Source organism: Dunckerocampus dactyliophorus, chromosome 2 (assembly GCF_027744805.1).
Source record: "Dunckerocampus dactyliophorus isolate RoL2022-P2 chromosome 2, RoL_Ddac_1.1, whole genome shotgun sequence".
Taxonomy (NCBI): Eukaryota; Metazoa; Chordata; class Actinopteri; order Syngnathiformes; family Syngnathidae; genus Dunckerocampus; species Dunckerocampus dactyliophorus.
Genome location: NC_072820.1, coordinates 28,590,514 through 28,612,797, shown reverse-complemented (window position 1 = coordinate 28,612,797; position 22,284 = coordinate 28,590,514). Strand labels below are relative to the sequence as shown.

The 22,284-nt window shown below is 41.6% G+C and overlaps 1 protein-coding gene across 5 annotated transcripts in view; it reads right to left on the bottom strand.

Moving 5' to 3' along the window:
• The window catches only part of LOC129168807 (inactive ubiquitin carboxyl-terminal hydrolase 54-like), a 75,160-nt gene that overhangs the window by 5,669 nt on the left and 47,207 nt on the right, over positions 1–22,284 (bottom strand). For 2 of the 5 annotated variants that reach the window (XM_054754501.1, XM_054754491.1), the window contains 11 exons: positions 21,719–21,868; positions 21,170–21,368; positions 20,775–20,957; positions 17,057–17,276; positions 16,370–16,726; positions 16,179–16,306; positions 12,300–12,452; positions 4,927–5,080; positions 2,660–3,396; positions 2,457–2,584; positions 2,255–2,383 (listed from right to left, as the gene is read on the bottom strand). In XM_054754501.1, the coding sequence (XP_054610476.1) occupies positions 2,255–2,383; positions 2,457–2,584; positions 2,660–3,396; positions 4,927–5,080; positions 12,300–12,452; positions 16,179–16,306; positions 16,370–16,726; positions 17,057–17,276; positions 20,775–20,957; positions 21,170–21,368; positions 21,719–21,868 (2,538 nt within the window). Of the gene's footprint in view, positions 1–1,929; positions 2,064–2,254; positions 2,384–2,456; positions 2,585–2,648; positions 3,397–4,926; positions 5,081–12,299; positions 12,453–16,178; positions 16,307–16,369; positions 16,727–17,056; positions 17,277–20,774; positions 20,958–21,169; positions 21,369–21,718; positions 21,869–22,284 lie in introns of those variants that run through there. The other 3 variants (XR_008566343.1, XR_008566345.1, XR_008566344.1) reach the window with 3 other exon arrangements.

The window sequence follows — 22,284 nt, the reverse complement described above, 5'->3', positions numbered from 1 at the left end:
GAAGCAAATTATACGGATGGTGTTATGTTCCGTGCGCTGCTCTGCCGCTCTCTCTTTCTCTGCCTTTTTGCAGCGCACCTCCTCCGCCACTGAGTTCCTAATTGACACACCTGCAGCACATCAGGAGCGCTCTCCTCTTAAGCAGCAAGCTCCTGCATGGTCGTTGCCAGATAGTTGCCTATCAACACAGGCGCTACTCCACAGTGTTTTTGACCCGTTGCTTCCCTCAGCATTCGACGACCAGCTCATCGACCTCACCATCTGGCTCAACAACGCCTTAGAGAGTACGACCGCGAACTCCGTGAGGAGCTGGACCATGGAGGGACTGGAGGAACCTCTTCTCACCGAATGGCCCCCACTTACCGCAAAGGGTTGGAGTGGGACACCAAGGAGTCGACCCGGCAGCCTCCCACGCCGCCCTCCCAACTGCATGGGCTTGTTGGGAGGGCGGCGTCTGTCTGCGGCTGATTGTGCTTACGGACGGCGTCTCCACCTATGCCTCTACTGCGGTGAAGTGGACCACCGTCTGGCTGAGTGCCCAGACCGACCTCCACGCAGACCCAAGCCGCTGCCAGGGATAACCAGGTTGGAGCCTCCGATATCCCCCGGGGATCAACCTCCCAACATCCAACCCAATCCAACCCGTCTCCCTGTGAGTACACTGCAAAGGGAGGGGATAACAAGGGGCCACCAACTAGACAGCTAAGACTCCAACTACCTGATTCAGTCCTGGATTCTGACTTCGTTAAGCTACACAACCTCCCTAAAATTAGATTACAAAACCCTAAAGAGGTCCGCTCTTCAGACGGGCGGTTACTTGCTACCGCCACGCACCAGACCGACTTGCTGTCACTCCTCTTATCTGGTAATCACCACGAATCGATCCGGTTCTATATTATACCTTCCCAAGCATCCCCGCTCGTCCTGGGTCTCCCCTGGCTACGCCTGCATAATCCTGTAATTAATTGGGACCAGGGGAAAGTAGTTACGTGGGGCAGCAATTGTTACGCGTGCTGCTTATATTTTTTGCCACCCTTGCCGCCTGCAGTGTGTTCGTCCATTGTTCCAGCCTGCCCGGTATTTTGCAGTGCTGTCTCGTTAGCTTAGACACTAGTCTTGCTGTTCTACCACTCCTTTTTCGGTAGCTCCTTTTGGTTAGTACTAGTATTTTTTTCCTCGTGTACCCTCCGGGTAATTTTTAGTTGAACTTTTCCTTGTTTGTACTTTTGCATCCTCTGTTTGTATTTTGTGCTCTTTGTGTAATATTACACCTGGCTCACGCATCTTGGGATCCAAGTTCCGGCCCTGGGCCGAACCCTGACAGATGGAACTTTTTTTATTTAAAAAGAGTGTGACTGTATCTAAGATTTACTTCATTTAGGAAAACCTATTGTCATAAACACTATCAGAATTCTCTTTTTTTCATGATTTGAATGTAAATTCACTCGTTTTTACATTTCTGAACTCTGGGAAAAAAAGTAACATTTTCTTGAATCAAGTTTAATAATTTGACACATTTACACTGATTTTATGACTAGATTTCATTTAATAAATCTTGGTACGCTCCATGAAATTTGCTGTGCAGCCTTCAAATTGGTCTGAAATCGGCAAATCTTTACATTTATTTTCTGTGTGTGAGTCCATTCAAAAAAATTGGCATTAAAAGGTGTGGCTGTAGACAACCCCCAATGTATTTTATTGTTTTTACATGATCTTGGATTTGGTAAGATGCATGTTTTAGAGTAATATGACTACATGGTTCGTGCAAAAAAGTCAATTCACAACATTTTTCGAATCTGTCCGGGGCTGGCATCGAACTCGCACCCTCTGCCAGCAGCTGTACCATTACGCCACCAGTTTGTCAATGTTTTGGATTGGAAGCAGCTGAGCAGGTACAAGGTAGCACAGTAACACAGCGTGGCATTTTACCTGTGAGGCAGTGGAGGGAGGTGGTGATGACAAGGTGATGAAGAGGATGGAGGAGGTGATGGTGGTGCAATAGCGACAGGGACTCAGGAGAGAGGAAGTAAGCAATGCGAGGCACTGACATCAGCCTGCTTCGCCTTGGAAAGAGACACAAGACATAGGGACAGAGAGGATAAGAAGATGAAGAAAGCAGAGAAAGAGAGCCCAGAGTGAAAAAGAAGAAGCAGACAAACAGCACGCTCAGAGGGCACGCTCACGTGTCATCACAATGGTATGCAGTGAGCCACACGAGCCACAGGGGGGCAGCAGAGCACAAGTCAACACTCACAAAGCTGCGGGTTGCGGTCAGGCGGTGTGGGGTTACCACCACTGTGCCGCTCAAGCTGCGTCCAATTCGCCTCAGGTTACCCTCCTCGTCGGGCCCTGCCCCCAAACGCAGACCCTGCAACACCATTGGCTGCAGAGAAACAACAGACAACTTATGGGGGCTGCCAATGGAAAGACGAAAGTGGGATCCATAGGGGGGTTACCTTGTTGAGGTAGGTGGGGGTGCTGGCGCCGTCCGGGCCAAACACGCTCCTTTCCATGTCTGCATTGGGGGTTCTGGAGCGAGCCTGGCCGCCCACCCTGGATATGAGCCGCTCTGACGGGCTGCAGCCTGCATGGAAGATTAATTAATGAACAATATGTTGATGATTGCGCTTGTGTAGAGCATTACCCACTGTGTGTCTACCTGTCCTCCCCGCCTGCAGACTGGCCTGGTAAAGGGTGTCAAGTTCCGTGAGCTCTGCCTCCTCATGCTCACAGCTTCTGGGGTCAGCGTGTTGCCCCAAGGCATGCTGGGAGCTATAGTGCCCCCGAGAGGGGTGCCGACCAGCGCTCAGCTGCCTGGGTGGTATAGGGGCACAGTGGTCCGGAGGGGTGTCATAGGGCGTCACCATGGCGTCGGGGCGATCCAGACTCCAGGAGGACCAATGACGGGTGGAGCTGTCGGCGGGCTGCCAAGGCTGAGGGGTGGCAGCGGTGGCGGTGGTGGAATCGGGTTGGGGTGGCTGCCAGAGAGGGGTCATAGGTTTCCTTTGCCCGGAGGCTTCCGGAGGGGGCGGAGGAGGAGGGGGAGGCAGCGGTTGAGTGATGGGTGTGTCCCAAAATCGCAGAGGAAGCGATGGGAGAGAAATAGCCAAGTGCCTTCCCAGGGGTCTGATGCTCACCCCCCCTGCCTGCAGTAACTCGCACAGCCTCACCACCGTGCCGTCTCCCCTGTCGTCCCCGCTCCCGCCTCGATCGGAGGGGGCGCTCGTTTGAGGGATGCTGAGTGTAAGCGCAGCGGGACGTGGAGGACCGATGGGGGTGCGATAGGGCGGGGGCAGGGGTGGAGACAGAGGGGGCGGCTCCTGGTTGGCTGATGCCTGGTCCTCTACCTCCTCCTGATTGGGCGTCAGCAGTACTTGGACTGGGCCAGGCTGTTCACTGGAAGATACAGGAGGGGAGCGTGGAGAGTGGGAGGGAGGGACAGTATGACATCAGCACACAAGAAGAGGTGTTGTGATGTCAAGTGTACTGTGGGAAGGTCACAACACACACAGTGACGATGATCCAGCCTTATGCAAGCATCGCCCCGCTGATGTACAAGCACACATACGCACACACTTCCTGAACCCAGCATATGATGCGCTTTAATCTGACTTTCAAAACGACAATCTTGCCTTTATGGCTGTGAGCCAGCGTCGTCCATCAACATGGTGGAGAGTCGCTATCAGCGGGCTGCCCTATCACTTTATTGATTTAAATGATCTACGCTCCACATTTGCATCCTATTTGCACTTCTTATCTGTGTGTGTGTGTGTGTGTGTGTTGTTATACGTCAGAACAGCTGGTGCGTAAATTCTTGTATTTTTTACCTGTGTATGTGTTTTTGTCAGCACCCTACCCCCTAAACATCAACTCTCCTGTCTCTTCTCAGCCTCAGAAATTACCCAGCAGGCTTCGCAGCAGCTGTGCTCTCAATCCGAATCTGGTGTTGATCAGTTAAAAAGAGGAGGGAAGTCAATCTTTTTTTTTTTTTTTTAAGAGAGTGCGACGCAGCGTTTTTTCCGCCTCTTCCTCCTCGCTAACAGTTTGGATTTGGTGATAATTTAGTAACCCTTTAAAGGGAAAGGAACCGTATTTGGTAACCCACACCATGTGACTTCTGACAGCCAATGAGCAACAAAAAAAGACAATGATGTAATGGGAGGATTATAATAAATACGTATAATGAAAAAAAAAACACATTGTACATATAGATCATTATTCATCATACACTAAATATGATATATTTTTTCATGTTCAAATTTCATGTACATACATTTATAAAGATATTTATTTGTATTATCTTATTCTGTTACATGTTCTATTACATGGATATATCATTATTAAAAGTCAAACAATTATGTTTATTTTTTGTTACAAAATCCAACAAATCTAATATTGTAAGTGCCTTATGATAAGACTTTAACTATTTTATTTAAATATGTAATTAAAACTCTAATATTTATATTTAAATAAAATATTAAAAAATATTTTTTGTATATATTTTAAATAATTTGCAGTTTTTGGGATAGGTTCAGAGAACAGCAATTCTATCGACAATTTTTATATTCAAACATGATTGTGATCGGCTTCTTCCCCTCACACAGCAAAACCAACAAAACAGCAACAACTTGACACGCTGGAAAGCACGGCAGCACAACACAACATAACATGTGCGACTGCCATCGCACAAACAAAGCGACAACAGTAAGGCAGACTAGGACAAATCAGCATGTGGGAGAAGCGGTGAAGCACACCAGATGCACGCAACAAAAAAAGCAAACTTCCTGTTTTCTTTTTGAGACAAGCAACTTTATACCTAAACTGCAACACAGCACAAAGGACCACACAACAAAAGCTGGTCTTCACACAAACAAGATGGTAAGTGGGTGCAGGGTTGTAGGTTGGAGGTCACAGTGTTTGGTGTACCTGCAAGGCCCCTGTTGCCGGCTGCTTCCTGACTCCCATTCCGTTGCCTGTTCCTGCCTGTGTCTGACCACGGGCTCCCCTGTGGCGCTCCTCATGCACGCGGCTACGGCCAATCCGCTATGAGCGCTAGCCTCATGCACCGATCTGAGCACAGCTGAGGGTGTCAGCGACAAAGCGGAAGAAAGGTTGATGAGGAAGGAAAGTACAGTAGAAGTGTGGAAGGAGGAGACAGAAGCAGAGAGAGTGGTTATGTTAGATGATAGGGGACGGGGACAGCACGCATATTCTTCTACTACAGGGGTGTCCAAATGTTTTCCACCAAGGGGCGCACACTGAAAAATCAAATGACGTGGGGGCTATTATGACCAATCTAACTTGGATATGATAAGTTATTATATAAAACAGCCTGCATGTCAGCTTTGTGTTATGGGTGACAAAGTGTATTATTAGTGTTATAAAATCGACTAGGGCCGTCGCAAGATTAAAACGTGACAAGATTTCTCGTTCAGAAAAAAAATGTCTTGTGGACGATAAAAAAACCCCTAAATTAATCACACAATAAATGAAAGCGAACTTAATTATTTTGCCGGCCTCAACACAGGGGAGCCGTAAAGTGGGGAAAAGTTAGGACAATTCCAAAGGTCCCTGAGTGGCAGGGGCCCCAGTAAATAGGTAATATTATTTTTCTATCTGGTTCTGATTTTTTTTCAAATAAAATACAGTCAGAAAACCACTACAACAATCTATTGTATTTGCTGGATGTAAAATAAAGTAAAAAGTGTCTATGTTGACTGATGATACACATACTGCCCCTTTTTCTTTCACCTCATATTTGGTCCCAAATGCTGATACTATGTGGGAAAGCATAAAGGTAAGATTTGATAACCTTACCGAGCGATAATGTGCATATTTGTGGTACACAACCTCTCTGAAAAGCAAAGTCCAGGCTCATACTGGTGGGCGGTAGGTCTGTATTAAATTTGTGCTTTTAATTTGATGTTGATCCTGTCATAGTTTTACACAATACATAATAAATAAGATAAATAACAGCTATAATCTACGCAGGTATTACTGATGTGTTGAAAATCTTTCCCGGTGACTAGCTACAGCACTGCTAATGCTACATCCATTCTCAACTTCAGCCATGGTCATATTGACACAAGCCCACATATTGCCTGCCTGTAAATAGCGGCTCGTAACCCAAATTTTACTGTGCAGTTCAAAGCAAAAAGCAGTCGAGAAACGGCTCGCATCTAAAAAACTCTTGTGAGTTGGGACATTTATATGTCAAGGTACCACTGTGTAAATGACAATAGAAAACACCAGTGATCAGTGACTGCACGCCAGTGATCCAGTAACTTCTTGTTGTCTCTGGCAGGTGACGGCGTCAGAGATCGCGTCCATAACTGAAATCACAGCGACACTAAATACTGCCAAATCTGCCAGGCCTTTTCTTTGTCCATTTCTGCTCAATACTGCTTGTGGTTCCACAGTCACCACTGCTTCCTCAAACTATGGTGTGGGCCGGGGGTCAAACAGGACGTGTGCACATTAATCGCGTGTAAAAAAAAATAGTGGCGTCAAAGTAAAAGTCCGTTAACGTACTATTAACACATTAACTTTGACTTCTCTGCTCCTACTCGTGTGACGTTGATGTACGGCTCCGCACTCCATTTGGAGTTTACATATACAGTATATGTCACTCACCATGAACCCATTATTCATTCACTCCTCAGCCAGGGGTGCTAAACTACATCTGTAGCCACACCTACCCTGGTGTAGTCTGACGGAAAAATTACAACTTTATTCATTGTTTTCTTTGTTTCTCATTATATTCTGACTTAAAAAAAAAACATCTGTTTTCTTTAATATTTCAACTCTGGGCTACTAAAATGACATTTTTTTTCTCATAATATTACGTTATTCTCTTAAAACTTTTTTTATGCACCTTTTTTAGCTTAATATTTTGACTTCGTTCTTGTTCAATTACTGCAGATTTTTCTATTTTTGCTGTTGTTTTTTTAATTCCTGACTTAAATCGCCCCCGGGCCGCACTTTGGATACCTATGCATTAAATTGTCAAGTCAATTCACTCAACATTTTCCAGCAGAAAGAGAGTTTGACACAACATTATGTTGTGTAAGTATAAGTACAATGTTGTATACTAAAAGCCTGTAATTGTTTGTTCATGTGTAAAACTGTATTTAAAATGTGTTTAATAAGCGTGAGAGGGATAATATGGGGTTTAGAGAGTGAGTCGCAAAAGGGGAATACAAAAGAGCAGCCGTCCCTTCTTTTTTTTTTGGCTGCAGCTTACAGCTACGTGATGGATAGCGACAAGAGTAAAGCGAGGCTGACGGCAGCAGCTCTGTTGTTGTGAGCCGACGTGTCCTCTAAAGCGGAGGAAGATTGTTCAGGGCCCTGAAAGCATCGATACGGATGCTGCAGGAGACCAAATTCTGTTACGTAATCGCGCTGATAGTGAAGCCATCTGTCCGCTTGCTTGTTGTCCTCACACTTCATCAAGGTTGGTTTAGTGTGTGTGTGTGTGTGTGTGTGTGTGTGTGCTTGATGAACACAGTAAAAAACACACGCACGCACAAGAGGACAGGCAGGACACAATCTGATAATCCCACAGAGAGATTTAGTTAGTGCTGAGCTGGAGGGGAAAACCTTCACACCTGCAGTTCAGAGACGACACAGACACACACACGCTAAAACACACAGATACATGTTTTAAAGGATCGATAGTCATTTCTAAACACCCACACACATTTGTCCTGTCATCCACACACAAACTGAGGTTTTTGTCCTTAAAAGCGGCCTGAGTGGAGATTATCAAAACTCCAGCTTCAGCATTTGTGTGTAGACAGGTAAAACTGAGTTTTAGGCTTCCGTCATAAAAAATGTGTGACATTATCAAACATCTATGATGTCTCCTGCGCTGATTTTAAAGATAACAGACATTCCTTTGTACATTTAATACAGGAGAATCCACAGTGCAGCCCGTGGCTGTTTTTTTTATTGGCCCCATTCTAAAATGAGAAAACTAAAAAAAAAAAAAACACACCAGCATGGTGTGGACATAGCCTAATGCTACGTCTACTCTTGTGGTTTTGCACTCACACAAAAAAAACATTCTTGGTACGCACTTGGTACGTACTTTTTGCTTAGCGTTGTCACTGGTATTTTGGTCATATGACCAAAAGCTGCACAGTAAAAAAAACATGTATTGTATGTCACGGGTGTCCAAACAGTTTCCAGCGAGGGCCATACAGTGAAAAATGAAAGGATACAATTTTGCTAACTTAATATTTTGTACAGCATATGCTAAGAAGTTATATGGTATATATTTTAAGAAAAAACTGCATCTCAGCTTTGTCATATAGGTGGAAAAGCCTTTTATTAGTATCAGCTTCGGTCTTTTTTCCCCCATTTTCGCGTTTTTTTGGGGGGTTTTTCCCCCAAAATTTCAACTTTCTTCTTAAAAAATCCTCGTAAATGTGCTTGTAGTAATATTATGACTTTATTTCCATAATATTATAACTTTTTCTCCAACCTAATTCTCTGAAAATTACAATTTTATTTTGCTTTGTTTTTCATAATATTATGACTTTAAAAAAATAATGTATTTTTTCTTTACTATTTCAACTCTACGCTACTAAAATAACATTATTTTTCCTCACAATATTATGAGTTTATTCTTGTAAAATTGCAACTTTTTTTCTTGTTTTCTCTTGATATTTCAACTTTATTCTTGTTACATCATAAATTTTCTGCAACCTAATTTTCCAAAAATGATGATTTTATTCGTTGTTTGTTTCACATAAAATTATACTTTAATATTATACTTTTTAAAAATTACATCTTTCTTTAATATTTCAAGTGTATGCTACTAAAATGACATTATTTGTCCTCATAATATTACGACATTATTCTCATACAATGGCAACTTCTCGTCGAATTACAACTTTTTTCTTGTAATATTTTGACTTTTCTTGTAAAATTACTGCTAGTTTTAAAATTTTTGCTGGTGTTTTTTTTTGTTTTTAGTTTTTTTTTTTAAAAAAAAGGCCGCACTTTGGACAAGGCCTATTGTATGCTTTCATGACATATTACCTGATGAAACTGAAATATTCCAAACCTAAATGCCATCTGCTGGGTTGAAAACATAGGTTAGTTTTATCAGTTTTATATTTACCATCTTAGATTTCACCAAGAGCTTCTAAAATATACTTTTAATATACCGTTGAGCAGAGAGACAGCAGTTTCAATGCATTTTCTGCATGCTGCCATTTTAACAAAGCTTGGTGACTTTAGTTCTCATAGTTTTCACATTTGAGCTCTAGTGAACTGAACCACACCAGAGTTCACTTGCAAGTGGGCCAAGACCGCTTTAGAGATGGGTCTTGGACTTTGCGTTCACACTTGACCAAACGAGTTCCTTTGAACCCAACCAAACAGAAAATATGTGCACGCATTCTAACAAAAAAAATCACCACATGTGAACCAAACCTGTGAGTCATGCCAAGTTTTTTTTCCCCAAGACCATTTTGCTCAGTCAGCTAATTAATTCATGCAGCCAACATCCTTTTAATGAAGTCCTGCAGATGTATTGTGCGAGCGCTGCCTGCCATTTATTATTAAATTTCAGTGTTGAAAGGGAGGACACGATCAGTCTAATACGGTACCTTATTGCAAATGATTAGAAACAGTTGTCAGTGTGGTGCATTGCAATTTTCCACCAGTGCAAGCTACAACTGAACAAATTAGTTATATAGTTTTGGCATCTTTAAAGGGGTAGAATGTGGGCTATACCCTGCATAGTACTTAACAAATGTATTAGACCACCTATCACAATAACATTTTTACATTTTAGATGTCAAAAGCTTGAAAGTTGAAAACTAAACATGTTATTTATTTGAAAATAACAAACCGAAACAATCTTTTCCACACATATTAAAGCCCCCAAAAATGATATGGCTATTTTTTTAATAAATGACATGGTATATTTTGTATTATATGCTGTCTATTATTAGGAGGAATGCAATAATTTGACATCTTAATCAAGACATAATAATGTGCTTTACTACTTCTTTCTTGTGTACTTTCTTGTACTTTTTTGTGTTTTGATGTTTTTAAAAAAACATATGAATGGATAAAAAAAATTATATACTGTATATCTGAAAAATAATAATTATTATATATTGAAATTGAATTTAATATAAATAATATTATGTAATATATTTATATCAGGGCTGTCAAATGATAAAAAATTTAATCAGGTTAATCAAATGAATTAAACATGATTTATCACCATGCCACACTATGTTACCTTACCCTATTATGGCATCATATTATCATATTACCATATCATTTTCCTATGCATTTTAAACTAGCAAAGAATACATTTGGAGTACAGGAAGTGAATAAATGTATTGCTACTGATGTGAAACGGACGAGGGGGTAGTATTAAATAAGCTTTGCTTCTTCCTACTCCTTTTTGGACATGTGGAACTGTGAATTGTACTATGTGATGTATTCCAATGTAACTTGTATGCATGTTCAAAATTAATTAAACCATTGCCATTATCATGTCTGAAATATGCCCAATTTTTACTGTATTTATTGAAAGAAAGATAAATGACAGAGAAGAATTATATATACAGTATTTGTATGTATTAACAGCTCCAAATGAACTTAATACATCACTCAAGCTAAAAGATACCACACGTGTCTGAAAATCTATTTACTTAACACTGGCTTCTTTAATAGCAGAATATTTGAATCAGACTTTTAACTGCGTTATCATGAGCAATGAGGACTGGCGTTCAAAGACACCATGTCATTTAAGTTGAATTCACATGTTTTGTGTGAATTTTTCACACACACACGCATGATAAAGACGTTGTTGTGATGTTCAGAGTGTCCGTGAACACATCTCGCGGTCTGTCTCGTTACAATGAGTGTAGGCCAGTGTTGTTGCAGTGAATGGACTAGAGACGTGTTGGTTTGGAGCTGGAGATACATACAGTATATGGTGTTGGGTTGCACTGCTGTTGATGTGTTCAGGTCAGAATAAAGTTCTAAAAGAGCGTCAGAGCGTGTGACTCTGCGGGGCGCTACTCTGTGCCACAGTCTGTCGTCATAATAGAGAGACTTGGCTTGCCATGATGCGTGTGCGTTAATTACGCTAAAAAACTTAACGTAAATAATGAAATATATTAGTTACCGGCGTTAACGCGCTATTTTTGACAGGCATAATTAATATATATATTTTATAGTCTATATAATAATTTTGTTATAATTCATTATGGTATTAATTATTAATTGATTATTAATTAATTATTATAATTATATAATATAACAAAATTATATTTTAGTATTAAGAACAGTAATTTGTGTTAAAGTGCTTCCTCATAACAGTGTGTTGTTAACCATGACAGAAACATAGAAAATGATCTTGGTAATTACCTAAATCAATTAATTAATTAGTTAGTTAGTTAGTTAGTTAGTTAGTTTATTTATCCCTATCAGGTTGTGGTCTAACATGAATTCCAAAATGGTGGTATAAGAAAGCCGATATTTAAAAAAATATATATATATTTTTTTTACAAAGTAAAATTAATTAAAAATGAATGAATTAAAAATCAATAATTAAAATATATATATTAGTGACTTATACATAAGAAATAATTATTCAACAAAATATTGAATGTAATTGAATTCAAATCAAGTACTCAACTCATATGGAATAAGCTAATTAATTGCAAGTACATATTAGAAGCTACACTGTGATGTTAAGTGGCAGCAGCGGTACTTATTAAATCTTTTTAAGGTGGTACTTGCTCCAATACAGTCATTAAGATGTAAAAAAAGCTGAATAAAAAGTACTGATGGTGGTGGAGAAGAGGAGAAGGGTGGCCAGATGGAGAGACAGACGAGCAGATGGGACGTGAGGACAAAAGTCAGACAGAGACATTTACATACTAGTGACCTCTCAGCCAAAGTACAGGTCATAATATCTAACACCCAGGGGAAAGTTGAATAAAAGCTAAATGTATCCGCCAATGATCCAACATGGATCATTTTGGACTACTAGGCCTCCGATAAAGGACGTTTTCTATCTAAAACCTGTTTTGTCACACTGAAAGCGCCAAACTGTGCGTAACATCCTGTCCTTTTGCTGCCTGAGCTCGTCTCTGGGCTCGCAGGATGCGCTCCAAATCTCCCATCTACTGATATCACTTCAAACAGCCATATATCTTGTGTGACAAATCTCTGAAAGTCGACAAAAATACAGAGCGCGCTAAAGCCTTTAGAGTACAAAACCATCTCTATCTCTCTGTGAAGCATCCCTGCGTTCACCATACCCTGGTGCTGGAGCTGATCCAGGTCCATGAACTTGCTGGGTTTGGGGTTGAATCCCTGGGCCGCCTCTTGCTCCGCCTCTTTGCGCTTTTGCTGCTCCTGCTGGCGGGCTCTCCTCGCCACCTCCTCCTGGAGCTCGTCCAGCTCACTGCGCCCTGACAAAACAGCGAAGAGGGCTCAGGTGACGAGGCAAAAAAATACAGTCAGTCGCTATTTTTAACATTTTAGTTATGCTAACACAATGAAGCCTAGGGTTTCTTGCTAACCTAATACTGCATTGACCCAAATATACTGTAAGAACATAATGGATTTTTCCCTGGAAAAAAGTTGTGGCGTCTTATGTTCGGGGTCTCGAGATTTATACACGCATTCATGTATTTTCTGTACCGGTTATTCTCACTGGGATTGCAGTTGGTCTGGAACCTACCTCAGCTGACTTTGGATGAGAGGTGGGGTACACCCTGGACTGACTGCCTACCAATCACATGGCAAACACCTGGACACCAAATGTCAAAATGGACTGAACTGACAGTCGGCCAACACCTTCAACATCTATCGCAATCATTGAACACACTATTACACGGTTTTCCACATTCCTAATTTACATGATGATACATTTACTGACAACTATGGTTTGATATTTGTGTTTTATCTGTAAATGTACTGTAATATGTGATTAAGGACTAATCAACAAGGAAGGCGTGTGGAGGGGAAATGTGTAGGTCCAGGAAATATACGTTGACAGCCTATTTCAGTTTAATTGTTGTTTTCAATAAATTACTTTTTCAAAATGTTTTTTGTCTCACTCCCCCTTCTTGTGTTTGCATATTGTAGCTCTACTTAAAACCTCATTAAGATCCAAATGTGCAAAATACAAGTTCAAACTTCCTTCCTCCGTAATTGATACAATAAATAAATAACTATATATATATATATATATATATATATATATATACACAGTATATACTGTATATATGTATATGTTACAAGCACTAATATTATTATTATTGTATATTATTCAATATCCATCCATCCATCCATCCATTTTCTATACCGCTTCTCCTCTTCAGGGTCGCGGGGGCATGCTGGAGCCTATCCCAGCTGACTTCAATATGTACATAATTAAACAACAACAAACTGCAAGTGTGAGTAGGACCACACACATAGCATCAGTCATTATTTATTTATTCCACAAATCCATTAATTACCCTTCCAAGTTGATTAAAAATGTCTTAATTTAAAAGTACTTATATTATATGGATATTTAACTGGAAGAATTTACACACTGCAACATTTATTTCTGTCATTTCTGTAATTGTTAATACATTTGATAAACAACTCCTGTACGACTGAGAGCCTACACAGATACATTTGATCAACTAGACTCTAAATTATCATCATCACTGACTTGCATTAATTCAACCAATCACCCAGAGAAACAAATTATCTTAAAGATATATTCTGTGGGAGTCCTACACGATATGCACTTAAGTCTTGTTCAATGTTTTGTTTATTTACAACAACCAGTGTAATAAATTTACAATTTTTTACACTGTTTTTTATCACACATACTTGTCTTTGTCTTTGGGGAACTTGAAAAATGACAAATCTGGTCTTTTGGACAGTCTATTTGAGCAATTAATGGCTGAGAAGTGTGCCGAGGGCATGTTTTCAATGCAATTTTTCTGGATTCTGCCCTCTATAATGGCGGCCAAACCCACCCAGGGCATAATACGGAAGTGGATGCCGAGTCGGCTCTCCTGTTGTATAATCTCCTTGGTTCATACTCTATAATTTAAAAAAAAAGAGCACTACAAAAATTCAGCGAAACAGCGAATCCATGAAAGGTGAACCGTGATAGACTGCATTTTGTGTGCAGTTGTGTTGTCATTGACTAATATTTAAATTTGTTTGCTAATTCGAAACATTTAAGTGTGACAAACGTGCAAAAAAATACAAAATCAGGAAGGGCACAAACGCTTTTTCACACCGATGTACATACACTTAAGAAAAAACTGCATCTCAGCTTTGTGATATAAGTGAAAAAGCCTATTACTAGTGTCAACTTTGGTCTTTGCTCATTCTTTCCAATACAATACATAATTTTTTCCATGTGGCACGCAATGTAGTAATAGCTGCCTTTATGCAAGGACTTCCTCTTCCTGTCAAAATGCACTTCTGCCACCTAGTGGCTGTTTTTATGGCATTAAAATTGCTCTCAAGCCTAATCCATTGGTCAGAAGTTGCATCAGCACCTCATTTAGCCTCTTGCACAAGAAAAACAAAAAAAAACATATGTTGTTGGGATCGGGCGTTTGGGTTTATAAAAATGTATAAGCTAATTTTTGGTATTGAATGAGTTAATATTTTGACCGTACTCTTGTGAAATTACAGCTGTTTTTTCCATTTCTGCTGTTGGTTATCTTAAAATTTTCAAACTATTTCAACTTTCTTCTTATAAATTTTCTTCTCGTAATTATGACTTTATTCCTATAATATTTTGACTTTATTCTCATACCATTATAACTTTTTCCACAACCTAATTTTCAAAAAATTACAACTTTATTAGTTGTTTTGTTTGTTTTCTCATAATACTTATTTATTTAAAAAAACATTTTTTTTTTTGCTATTTCAACTTTATGCCACTAAAATATTAGTTTTCTTTATAATATTCAATTTTGCTCATAAAATTACCCTAAATTCCGGTGTAAAAGCCGCTACTTTTTTCTTAAGCTTTGAACCCTGCGACTTATACAGCGATGCGACTAATTTATGGCTAAATTCTAATCTTGTGACATTTCCTTTACTTCAGAACTACTACTAATTGTTTAAACACTGTGCCGCTAGCGAGTCAGTGAGGAAACGGTAGATCTTTCTTTGGCAGGAGCCAATTACGAGCTATCAGTGCACTCACAATAAGCTTGTCAACCCATTGGAAGTCAGTGGAGGTCAATATATACACTGTACGAGCATTACACTTGGAGGGCCGAGACATTGCAGGTTTTCCCTCCAACTAGTTTCTCCAGCAGGTGATTTAACTGATGAGCTCCGTTCCTCAAATTGAAGGAGGTGATAATCATTAAAATCACCTGCTTTCAGTTAATGACTGGAAAGAAAACCTGCAGTGTCAAGGCCTCCATGGCACGAATTTGACACCATTACAGTATAACAACATAACAGCCTGACTCACAGTGTCAGCGTTCAAAGAACACTTTATTAACAGCACTAAATTCAGCACACAGAAACTTAAAACTCAAAAGGTGTATATACAAATGTACATGTCCCAATATGACTTTAAAATTAAACAAAATAAATATTTAAAGGCATTGCATCTGAGCAACTCATTCATTGTGGCCCTGCAATGTGGCTCCAGGTCCTCTGACTCCCTCTGGTGGACAGAAGCAGCATTGCAGCCATTCTCTATGCTTTCTATGCTCTCCACCAATGAATGGTTTTCTCAAACACAAATGCATTATGGGAACACTTTAAAATGTTGGGGGGTTTTCGTATAAACCTGTATTGATACATGTTTCTATATTTCTTAAGTATAATGTTTGAGTGTTAGTTGCTGTGTGCTGAATTTAGTGCTGTTGAAGGTTGACAAGCTTGTCATGAGTTTATATCATAGCTCACGATTGGCTCCTGCCAAAGAAAGAGCTACAGTTTCCTCACGGACCTGTGCGCGACACAATATGCCACTTTATGATGTGCACACGTGCGGGCCAACAAAAAAACAGCTGCGGGCCACAAATGTCCCCTGGGCCACACTTAGATCATCCCTGGTTTAGCCACTATAAGTTCACTATACAGTACTCCTACCAGTTTGTAGTAGGACTAACGTAACTATTTGAACTATTGAACTATTTGGAGCATGACATTACCAGTGTTGGTGGCCCCATGCTGTCCAGGTGAGGGTAGCTCCTGCAGGATAGCACCGCTGCTCTTAGACTTGGGCACCGAACGCCATGACGGTCCGGACATCAGTGCCCGTTTGTGTTGCCCCACCTCCCTGACGGAGGAACACAAAGTGAGCAAATGTGTCCACTCATTTGTTTTCTCGTTCGTTTCCAACCTGTCAGGACTGCTGCTGTTCCTCTCGCTGCTCTCGTAGCCACTCTCCATCCTCTGAATGAGGCGAGGTTGGTGCTCCACCCCCCTCAGAGGCGGAGGGGCAGGGGGAACCATGGTGGGCCGGCCCACCAGCCCGAATCTTGCCTCCAGCTCCGCAGCCTGTTGAGAACCCCGCAGCGTGGGCGTGGTCGGCTGCACCGACGGTAAGGGCAGCTGGGCCGGCGGAGGGTGAGAGGGGCCCGGCAGTGTGTGGTAGCCCTGAGAGCAGATCCTCTGGTTCGGGGTGGAAAAAATGCTGTCGATGTTCAGGGCTTCTCTATGGGGCCTCCAGGTGGGCCGGTAGCAGCCGCCAGAGGAGCTGAACCACAAAGAGAGAGCAGTCAGTTGCAGTTCCTTTTGGATTCTTTGAGGTCTGTTTTTGCTCCTCTCTATCCTGTTTTAGCCAATCAGCTCCTTCCCTGCGCCTGTGCCCTGCCCAGCTGTCTCATCTTGGCAATTGTCAAAGGCTATGACCCAACCTAACACCCCTTACTTCATTTACCACTTATCTTAACGTCTCTTTTCCGGAAATGACTTTCTTCTGACTCTTGATTGGCTTCTTACAGTTACCCCAATACTTAATACTACTACTTCATGACTTAATTGCTGCAACAACAACTAAAATATGGACTTTAACCTAAGGCCGCACCTGGACTTGCTCTCGCTGCTGGTGCTCTCATCCTCCCAGTGAGGCCCCCCGACCCCGCTCTCACAGCCCCCCACCCCTGACGAGGAGGAGGAGGACAGGGGGCGAGAGGAAGACGAGGAGGAGGTGAGCGGGCGGCGGGAGGACAGCAGGAAGACGGCCGTCTCCTTGTACTCCTGCAGGGGAGGAGAGGGGGGTCGGGGTGGACCCTCCACTGCTGACTCTGGGGGTGGGGGGGTGGGGGGGGGGGTGTTATCTCATTAGTCCATTTGAGTAATTAGTCCGTCATTTATTTGATCGTCTTTATACTCTTTGTACTGTATCATCTTTCTTCTTTTATCTTTGTTCGAAAAAATACAAAGACACCTGTGGAAAATGTCATGAAATTCTCTGGACCTATTGGTACCACTTTTTTTTTAATTGTTGTACCACTGTTAAAGTTTTCCGTGTGTGAAATTAAATGATGGAACGGATTGAGTAAGGAACTCAAGCAATGTACAGAGATGAGCAAATTCAAAAAACAATACAAGCAGTTGATGTTTGCTAAATACAAGGCAGAAGAGTCTTGACCATCACAATGATTGTTCTGTCAAGTTTGTTATTTTTTTGTTTTTTTTTGTTTATAAAAAAAAAGTTCTGTTCTTTATTCATATTTATTTTAAACATTTATTTATTTATTATTTATTATTACTATTATTATTATTATTATTATTGTTATTATTATTATTATTATTATTAATGTATATATTTATATATACAGTCAAACCTGTCTTAGCGGCCACCTTTATGGAACGGCCACCTGCCTATAGCAGCCACTGAAAAATCCCCCGCAGCAAATTTACATGTTATAGACGCTGTGTATAGCAGTCACCTGTCCAACGCGGCCAGCGGCCACCCATTTTGTCTCCCTTGGTCAATATCTGACCGCATATAGCGGCCAAATTACCGACTCAAGTAGAAGCTTCATGCACGAAAAAGTTTCGTTTTTCAATCAATGAAGCCGTCGTGTGTAGACTTTAATTACTGAGGCCTAGCTCAGTCACAATCATTCACAAGATCCACACAAACTGTCAGTTGTTCCACACAAAAAAGCCGTCTTCTTTTGAGCTTGCTATTTCCTGGTCAAACATGTAACTTTAAGAGCATTTGCACCAAAACATTACCGCAAAGTAGACTGGGAACAGGACGTGCTCCCAGCGACGCTACAATTAAAAAAATACATACGCTAGCATGCATGCGGCAGCGGGAGCAAAACTGAGTTCAGTTGTACTTAATTGAAGTATTTTAGAATGTACTCACGTTATTTTTCATCAAACCTCATCCACAAATCCATCAAAGTCCTCATCTTCTGTATTCGACACAAACAAAGCCGTCTTCTTTTCCGTTCGCTACTAGTCTGTTAACTTGTCAGTGTTATTCAGCTCCGAAGCAAAGAAGGAAACTTCTCCTGTTGCTTCTGCCAACTTTATTTATTGAACGCGGCCACCAGACAGCAGCTCAGAACACACACACATCTCTCAGCATCGTCTCTCCTTCCTGCTTGCCCACAACGCAAAGGTTAAACAAGCCCTACTACATAGCTGTCCAGCCAATGCCTGTAAGAAATGACACCGTTTATTTCCTGGTGTGCACTGGTCAATACTGTAATGCCGCTTGTTGTGGGGAAGGAGAGACTCACGTCGCCGATGCACTTTAATGGCTTTATTAACAGCGGAGAACACTGCAGGACTTTACATCCACGCCAACATAAACACACTTCCCAACTCTCTCCAAACTCACAGCTAGCACTGAGCCTAGCTCTCCTGCTCGGGACGCCCACCGTCACTTCCCGATGAACTAAAGCTGTAATGACACTCTGCCGTATAAAAAGTAAAATATTAAAAACAAGCGTAAGTCATTACTAGCACAGCTTTGTTCTGTGGGTCGTGGATATATTCTATCAGTTATTATTAAGCCTCTAGCTTCCTTTTAGTAAGTAAAAACCTTGGCTATGATTGCACTACATTGTCATGTAGACCTACAAAGTACACTTGGAAGAACAAGAGGTGAATAAATGTATTGCAACTGATGTGAAACTGATGAGGGGTAGGATTAAATAAGCTTTGCTTCTTCCTACTCCTTTTTGGACATGCAAAATTGTGAATTGTACTATGTGATGTGCTACTGTTTGACTCATGCATGTTCAGGATGAATTAAAACCATGAACCATGAACCATGATAATAACAAGCCTAGTAGTGCTGTACAACTTTTATCCGCAGCCCGCAGTGCCCTCTACTGGTCAACATTATTATTATTATTATTATTTTCCCCTTTTTTTTTCTTTTTTTCCTCTACTGGTCAACATTCAAACTGGATGCCAACCTGTCTATAGAGGCCACCTGTCTATAGCGGCCACTTTTGCAGACTCCCTCTAGTGGCCGTTATAGACAAGTTTGACTGTATATATATATATATATATATATATATATATATATATATATTTATTTATTTATTTTTTTTTTTTCCTTTGGGAGGGGTGTCTTACCGTTATCTATTATGTATTATCCTAGCTATCACAGAAAACAAGACATGGAATGCAGGAAGTGAACTACATGTACTGTACTAGATGTAGAATGGATGGGGGGTAGGATTAAATAAGCTTTGCTTCTTCCTACTCCTTTTGGACATGTGGAACTGTGAAAAAAATGATTCATGAGATGTATTCCATTGTAACCTTCATGTTCAAATAAACTAAACCAAACCAAAGTTATAAATAATGGTCTTGAGGATTCACTAGAATAGAAAAAAAGGCCGTTTAGAGTAATTTTTTTCAGTCTTCAAGGAGCAACTGCAAAGAGCCTCAATATGACAGGAGCGCTCTGCTGGTTTCAAGGACCTAATGCCAGAGTCAGAGATCATCTATATGACAGGTCTGCTCTGCTGTTTTTAAGGATTTACTGCAAAAAAAGGCCACTCAAAGGGCCTCCATATACTGTATATGACAGGAGAGGTGTACTGTTTTTAAGGACCTACTGCAAAAAACTCTAGTCAAAGATCTTCTATATGACAGGAGCGCTCTGCTGTTTTTGATGACCTAATGCAAAACACTAGTCAAAAATCCTTTATCCTCTATATGCTGTTTTAAAGGATGTACTATAAAAACACTAGTCAAAGATCCTCTATCTGACAGGTCCGCTCTGCTGTTTTTAAGGGCCCATTAAAAAAAACACTAATCAAAGATCCTCTACATGACAGGAGCACTCTGCTGTATTTAATGACCTAATGCAACAAAAATCCTCTATCCTCTATATGCTGTTTTAAAGGATGTACTATAAAAACACTAGTCAAAGATCCTCTATCTGACAGGTCCGCTCTGCTGTTTTTAAGGGCCCATTAAAAAAAACACTAATCAAAGATCCTCTACATGACAGGAGCACTCTGCTGTATTTAATGACCTAATGCAACAAAAATCCTCTATCCTCTATAAGCTGTTTTAAAGGATGTACTATAAAAACACAAGTCAAAGATCCTCTGTATGACAGGGGCACTCTGCTGTTTTTAAGAATTTACTGGAAAAAAATGCCACTCTAAGAGTGGCAGGAGAGCTGTGCTGTTTTTGAGGATGTACTGCAAAAACTTTAGTCAAAGATATTCTATATGACTGGAGCACTCAGAGCACGCAGAACCCTAAACATTAAGCTACTACCAAAAGAACACAGGCCTGAGTAGCAGCAGTAGTACCTTTGGCGTCAGCACCGTGCGACGGCGTGCCAAGGTTGTAATTACAGACCACCGTGGTCTGAGAGTCACTGGACAAGTGGCTGCCCGTGGATTGGTGCAAGGGTCGGCTGCGGGAGGCACGGTGGCTCGAGCTGTCTGTGGAAGAGTCCGTCCGGGTATCGCTGGAAATGGACGGCTCCCGACCTAAGAAAGGACCTTGGGTTAATCCTGGGCTTCTGTATGTTTACCGTCACAGGCAGCAGAAAAATATGTTGTGCAGTATACAGAGGTAGGGATTAGAGGGTTGAAAGTCAGCGCTTTATTGCCGTAACCTCGCTTGACCTCCACATACACACACCGCCCCCGGATGATAATCACAAGATCTGATACGAACTGTCTTTGTGGTGATTCCATACCAGAGTCTTCGCTGTCGTAGCCCGCCTTGCTGCTTCTGCTGCAGTGCTGGAGCTCCAGCTGCGGGTTGGAGCCAGTGCAGAGGTTGGCGCTTTCCTGCAGTATCACCGGCGTTCCTCGGGGGTCAGCGTAGAGCAACAGCAGGGGCTGATAATGGCCTTTGATACAGCGGGACACCACGTCCTTCCACTTTGGGCCGATCTGGAACCACACACACACACACACGCGCGCGCACACACACACACACACACAGACACACAACATGAACCAAAGTAAATCCACCCATATTAACAGAGAGCGTGTTAAATTTACTGCCAAAAGCAGAAGGTCAAACACGTCCTGTGCATGCTGCAGCGTGTCCCTATTGAGATTATGTGATGCCACTTTTTCATGAGCAAGCACGTATAGCTGGCACGGCAAGCGCACATCCCTACACATGACTCACAGTGTCATACACCGGCCAGCATTTAAGCGACCTTAACACATAATCAATTGCTGCGAAAAGAACAAGCGAACACACACGCACACACATACCACACTACCTCACTTACCTCTTTGACGTGAGCATCATCGAAGTACATCCATTTGCGTATCTTGGTCTGGAAGAAGAAGGTGGAGTAGTGCTTGCCATAGTAGCACACCATGCCCACCAAGTAGAGCTCTGTCTGGCGAGCCCGGTCCTCTGTCACTCGGTAGAACAACTACAGCGAGGGAGGAAGGAGAGCAGGAGGGAAGGAGGGAGGGAGGGATGCGGGGCGGAGAGGGAGAAGTGTGCAGCGTGAAACAGATGAGTTCACGTGGATGCTAGCACCATTATTTTTGCACCTCCGTGCGGTATGCACAAATCCTACACTCCCTTCTTCACTCACTTCATCTGCATCCTTGCATCGACCTACCTACCTATCTATCTACCTGTTTTTCTACAATGGTAAATGCCTACCACTTTGTAGAAAAACAGGCTTCGCTATACATCTTAGAACAAAGCTCTGTCAACTGTCAGTCGTCTACAGACGTGGGAGCTGCAAGTTTCACAATCTTGTTTTTCTTCAGCGAATAGATGAACCTTGCGTGATGTTGCTGTTAAAATGTGGGTAACATATTTTCACAACCATAAAGC